Genomic DNA, 6,362 nt, shown 5'->3' on the forward strand with positions numbered 1-6,362 from the left:
ATCCTCTGCCTTTATTGTACTATTCTCCTAGCCTGTTTCACGTATCTTTCAACCTTCTCTTCCCCCCCCCCCCTCCCTTCATTCCCACCTCCCCTCCCCTTTCTCTCCTCTCTTTCCCCACTCCCAGCAGCCGCCGGACGCAGGCGAGGCAGACAGACCTACAGTCGCTACCAGACGCTGGAGCTGGAGAAGGAGTTTCTGTTTAATCCCTATCTGACTCGCAAGCGGCGGATCGAGGTGTCGCATGCCCTGGGACTGACAGAGAGACAAGTCAAAATCTGGTTCCAGAATCGGAGAATGAAGTGGAAAAAGGAGAACAACAAAGATAAGTTTCCCAGCAGCAAGTGCGAGCAGGAAGAGTTGGAAAAACAGAAAATGGAACGGGCCCAGGAGGCGGAGGAAGAGGGGGAAGGACAGAAAGCAGACAAAAAATAGGCTTTGCGGACAGACTTCGAGGGACGGTGGATGGATTGGTCGTGCGACACCCTTTTTCTTCCTTTCCCTTCACTTCCTTTTCTTTCCCTTTCCTTCCCTCCCCTCCCCTTCCCTTTCCTAGCGGCGCCTGGGAGCCAGCAAGCCCAACTCCACGACCCTCTCCACTCCTAGTCACCCCGCTCTGGCTGTAACCAGGCTGTAAGCATCACCTTTCCTGTTAGACCTTTGATACAACCGAACTGTATGCAGAGCAAGTTATTCTAAGCAGGTTAGCAGTGAGGCAGCTTTCTCCGCCTATGCCCGTTGTTTCTAGTGATAGTGTTATCGTACTAGCTTCTGTATACCATAACTGTGAGTTCTCTTTCAGTTCCTTCCTTTTCTCTAAAAGGGGCCAGAAAAAAAATATTAGAAAAAAATAACACAAAGGCCTCCCCCCGCTTTCAATGCTAGAGTCCCTTCTGTAAAAATTGGCATTGTGCAATTATGATTTTTTCTTTTCGTGGTTCTTTGTATTGACTGAGGTATCTATTTCTGATAAGTCATCCCAACAACATGAAACTGCCTATTTATGCTGTAGTTATCTCTGTCTCTCTTTCTCTCCCTGTCTCTCCCCGTCTTCATTGCCTCGATCCTTCCTTCTCCCCCTCCTCTCTCCCCCTTCCCCGCCTCCCTCTCGCTCGCTTTCTTTTTTTCTCCCTTTGGTTGACAATTTCGTCTTAAGTGTTTCTCAAAAGAGGTTACTTTAGTTAGCATGCGCACAGTGGAACAATTGTTAAAGTGTTCTTAGGTTTACTGTGAAGAGAATGTATCCTGTATCCGTGAATTGCTTTATGGGGGGAGGGGGGACTAATTATATATTTTGTTGTGCCTCTATACTTTGTTCTGTTGTCTGCGCCTGAAAAGGGCGGAAGAGTTACAATAAAGTTTACAAGCGAGAACCCGTGACAAGACGGGGGCTGCACTGTATCATTCGCTCCAGGATGCCTCAGAGAGCTAGGGGGACCCAGGCAGGGGGCTTGGCCAGCGGCGCCCAGTCCCAGGAGCAAAGGAGGCGGGGAAGTGGGGCGGGGGGTGAGAGGGGGACTGGAGGCAGGTGGTGGGAGCCCTGGGGCCTGAGGGGGATTTGGGGTGAGGGAAATGCTATATTTGATTGGAGGGCTGTGGGACTGTTGTGGGGTGGGGGCGAGTGCGGTGTGAGTCAAGAGAATTCCTCTCCCTCCTAAGCCCCCAGGGTTGCCCTCATGCCCCTTGAGAAAGGGGCTATTGGGCTGGACTGTGGGACATTGAGGATTGTGTCTTCGGTGTCTCTCCCCCCCCCACACACCCTTTGTCTAAGTATTTGTCCTCTGTGTCTATGTGTCTGTATAGCCAGAGGGCCAGGAAGGTGGTGGAGGGAGGCTCCAGAAACACAGATATTTCCATTTCCCAAGGAAGTCGAGGACAGTTGTGGAGGAGAGAAAGGGCGAACGAAGGAGATTTCTTCCCCTTTCTCTCCTTCTTAGGGAACAGGTACCTTCCAAAGGCTTGGGGATCTGTGTCCCCTACGCTCAGGGCAGCAGCTGGCTGATCTCTTCCCTTCAGCTCTTAATGCTCCCGAGAAAGGAGTCTGCCTGCCTGCCTTGTGGAACAAGGGGATCAGTATGTTCAGGAGCTCCCCCCTCATCTCCCTCCCCCACTTTTCTTCTTCTTTTTCTTCTTCTCTCTTTCTCTTTTTAAAGCCACATGAAGACCGAGAGCTGGTGCTCTAACGCAGCCCGACGCCTGTGGCCCGGAATACATAAATATAGCATTGAATGGCATTAAAAAAAAAAGTGAAGTATTAGTTATCAATGGACTCATTTGTCTGTAGGGGAGAGGGAAGAATGGGGAGGGGGCGCTCCAGAGCTGGCCTTTCCCTTGGCATCCCCCTCCCTCCTTTCCCTCCTCTCTCTCCTCCCCCAAGCTTGGGAGGGAGGAGAATCGGGACCAACTCCCCTAAAGACTAAGCGAGATTCGCCAGGATCAATAAAGATCTAAGAGTTGGCTTTTCGCATCTATCCGTCTCTCTCTCTCTCTCCTTTCTGTTCTCAGCCCGGCGGCCAGGGCTGGAAGGATTGCACCCGGTGCCCGACGTTCTGTGTGTGCATGAGTGTGCATGAAGGTGGCTGGGTGTGTGTGAGGAGAGGAGGGTCTGGGTCTCACCCCAGCCCAGTCGGGGCTCGCACTCCCTCTTCCGAGGCTCCTCAGGGCCCTCATCTAGTCCCCGGAGCCTCGCCAGCGGCCCCCGCGCGCCCCCTCCCGGGGTCCCCTCGGCCGGGCTTGGGTGCAGAGGGCTCGGGCCCTCCATTCATTATTGATCATATTTTATAAACCCAACGCCACCACAATTTTTTCCACATTACCGGGAGCCGTGGGGAGACTGGCCGGCCATTGGAGGAGGCACTGTCACGTGGGTGGGAGTCACGTGGCCCATCGAGGAAAAAGGGGGTCCTTTTTGGTGTAAATCTGGACTCTAATTCCGTAATATATCAAGGAATCTCGTAAAACCGACACTAAAACGTCCCTGCCTACAAATCATCCGGCCAAATTATGAGTTCATTGTATTATGCGAATGCTTTATTTTCTAAATATCCAGCCGCAAGTTCGGTTTTCCCTCCCGGAGTCTTCCCCGAACAAACTTCTTGCGCTTTCGCACCCAACGCCCAGCGAACGGGCTATGGAGCGGGCTCGAGTGCCTCTTTCGCCGCCTCCATGCCCGGCTTGTACCCCAACGGGGGGGGGATGGCGGGGCAGAGCGCGGCCGGCGTCTACACAGCCGGCTACGGGCTGGAGGCGGGTTCCTTCAACATGCACTGCGCGCCCTTTGAGCAAAATCTCTCCGTGATGTGTCCCGGCGACTCTGCCAAGGCAGGCAGCGGCAAGGACCAGAGGGAGTCCGACTTGGCCGCGGAAAGTAATTTCCGGATCTACCCCTGGATGCGGAGCACAGGTAATCCTTCAATTCAAGGAATCAGAATGAAAGAAGGAAAAAAAAAAATAACCACCCAATCCCCACCCCACCCCTGGACCCCCACCCTCCTTCTCTGCCTCTCCCTTTCTCCTCCTTCCCCAACTAGAGGTTGCCTTCTTACACCTCCATCCACTCCCTCCCCTCCCTCCCCAGTCTCGTTGTCTACTGGAAACTGGGCTGCTTTTCTGCGGCTGCAGCATAGATCTTTCCCGAGGGTCCTTCAAACCCCGACCCTGGCCTGAACCTCCAATTCGTATTTATCTCCTGCACAGTATAGGGCCTTTTGCTTTTCCGAAAGGACCGCTCTCCTCTATCCATGGCTCCCGAGTCCCTTAGCTCACCGCCGCCGCCCCCCCCCCCCATCCCTGCCTTTTAGCTTTAAATATTAATCAGCTGCGCCAGGACTGGCTCTGGGGGAGGCAGTTTGTCTGGGTGAGAAAGGCTGGGGTTTGCAGGAATAATGGCCATTAGGTTCCCCCCTCCCCTCGGCAGTCCTAGTCTCCCACCCACCCCATTTCCCTGTTGGTGATTTCATCTCTCTGGGTGTGTCGCTCACCCCCTGTCTTGAAAGGGTCGGGGGAGGGGAGGAGAAAAGAGAATGGCAGCTCAGAGACAAGCCCCCCCCCCACCTTCCCAGCCAACCCTTCTCACCCATTATTCTAATTTGGGTGGGCGTCAGGGTAATTAGAGGTGAGTTCCCTAAGCCATGAGGGAGGAGAAGGGAGGCCCAAGGCGAGGAGTAGTAGAAATAAGGGACAGAAGTTTGCTTAGGGATGAAGCTATTTGAGAGGGAGGAGGAAGGAAGATGAGAAATATGAGGAGGGGCCATGCTCCATGAACTTGGGTTAGAAGGGGCCCAGTATGAATTAGGAGCAGCATTAGAAGTCTCCCAGAGTCGGTCATCATCCTTGATGTCTCAGGTGTATTCCTGCACTACCCCATTCTTCCTGGTCTGGGAGGTGCTGTCAATCATAGCAAAGAAATAGCCAACAAGTTTGCTACTTTCATAAAAAGAAGGAAACCCGTCACCTAATAAAGCCCAAAGCCCCTAAACAAAACGGGTCCTCAGGAGAATTTCCCAACAACAAACCAAGAAGGGAGGCTGGCCCCAGGGGGCTGAGGGGAACTCATTCATTCCTGGAAAGCTCAATTCTTGGAGGGTCCTGCTCTGCCTCTCCCTGGCCCCACATTACTCAGAAGTCAGTGTTGGAAACTTCTTTGGCATTTTTTATTCAAGGAGGGAGGTGGGATTAGGACTCTTAGCTCTCTTGTTTTTTGAGAGGGTAACAGGGGCCTGGCCCAAGAGTATATTGAGGATTCTAATGTTGGGAAACATAGAGATTTGGCCCTGGGCACTTTGAAAGCACTGCTCCCCACCTTGGTCAAACCTGCAATTCCCAGATAATTATTGGTGGTCAAATTCCCCATTACCTGCTCTATAATTCATCTGTGTTTACAGTTGATTTATCAAAGCCCAAATTTTTCTGCTCGTAAACATTTCAGCTGGCTTTTATCTGACTTTAAATTAGGGCCCTTTGGCACCCCCCCCCACTACACCCTATATTCTTTGCAAACTGCCTGGCCCAGAGACCTCCTTTAATTCAGCTCCCTCAGAGGGACTGGGGTCTTTAGGGTAACTGGGTAAGTGTAGTGGAGGGAAGGAAGAACTCTGCCTGGACTGGTAAAATCTCTCCATTTTGTCCATTTAGCTTCCAAAAAGAATACTTAATAATTGTTCAAGACTGTTGTTCCTCTCTCTCCCCCTTCCCCAGGCTCAGCTTACAGTGGTGATTTCTTTGGAGCACTTCACTTTCCAAGTTGGAGGGTGGGGGAAAGGCCTGGCAAGATCTTTCATTAAAATAGCTACTGGAATATAATCATAATAAACCAATGCAGACCAACCCCAGGCCTCCATCTGTTGTTCTTTTCTATTGAATTCTTCTTAGCTCTCTTCTCTCTTCCCAATGAACTGCAGAACTGAGGAGTAAGCCTGGGTAATTTTGAACTCTTTTTGTATATTCTTCTCCTCAAGGAGAATAAATAAATAAGTACTGTGAACCTGGAGGCTCCCTCCTGGACACCCCAATTCTAGAGACACTTTCTTTGGTCTTTTAGGTTTCTCCAGTCTGCAGGAAAAGCAGAGGCCTCAGAATCTCAGGGGAAAAGGAGGCTTATCCAAGAAGGAATCCCTAATACCAAGTGGTGGGGAAGCCCCCATAAAAGAGGGTTGTGTGTGCAAAATGAACCCATTTCCCTGGGATAAATTAGACCATTCAGGTTCTTCCTAGGAGAAAGATTCACTCATTATCTGAATAAAATGAATCTTCATTGTCTCATTCATGGGCTGTAGAAATGCCAGTACAAAATGGCTTTGGTAATATAGAAAAGTTTTGGGGAATTAACTGGAGTTTTCAGAAAGTAGGTTTGAGTTCAGAAGGGTAAAGAGATATTAATTCTGCCCCATTATGAACTAGGAGTAGAAGGTTTGTGAGTTAGGACAATGAAAGTTTCAACCCAGGGCTTCTGTGGCTGATTCTTTTTTTTTTTTTTTTTGCCTCAATTTACTTCTCAGGGACAGACCGAAAAAGAGGCCGACAAACATATACTCGATACCAGACCCTAGAGCTGGAGAAGGAGTTCCACTACAATCGTTACCTGACTCGGAGGAGACGAATTGAGATCGCACACGCCCTGTGCCTGACTGAGAGACAGATCAAAATCTGGTTCCAGAACCGTCGGATGAAATGGAAAAAGGAGAACAAGACCACCTGCCCCAGCTCCAACAACCAGGACAAACCAGAGGCTGAGGAGGATGAGGAAGAGTGAGAGAGAGAGATTGAGAGGAGAGAGAGAGATTGAGAGGGAGAGAGAGATTGAGAGGGAGAGAGAGAGAGAGAGAGAGAGAGAGAGAGAGAGAGAGAGAGAGAGAGAGAGAGAT

General features: G+C 50.7%; 1 protein-coding gene across 1 annotated transcript; it reads left to right on the forward strand.

The window, feature by feature from the left end:
• The first annotated feature begins 2,896 nt into the window (after window positions 1–2,896).
• Window positions 2,897–6,297, forward strand: HOXB7 (homeobox B7). The gene is made up of 2 exons (XM_044684698.1): window positions 2,897–3,403; window positions 5,997–6,297. Exons 1-2 carry the CDS (start codon window positions 3,004–3,006, stop codon window positions 6,248–6,250), a joined length of 654 nt encoding a protein of 217 aa, XP_044540633.1. The 5' UTR covers window positions 2,897–3,003; the 3' UTR covers window positions 6,251–6,297.
• The last annotated feature ends 65 nt before the right edge of the window (window positions 6,298–6,362 follow it).

The sequence above is a fragment of the Gracilinanus agilis genome, unplaced genomic scaffold, assembly GCF_016433145.1.
Source record: "Gracilinanus agilis isolate LMUSP501 unplaced genomic scaffold, AgileGrace unplaced_scaffold55172, whole genome shotgun sequence".
Lineage (NCBI taxonomy): Eukaryota > Metazoa > Chordata > Mammalia > Didelphimorphia > Didelphidae > Gracilinanus > Gracilinanus agilis.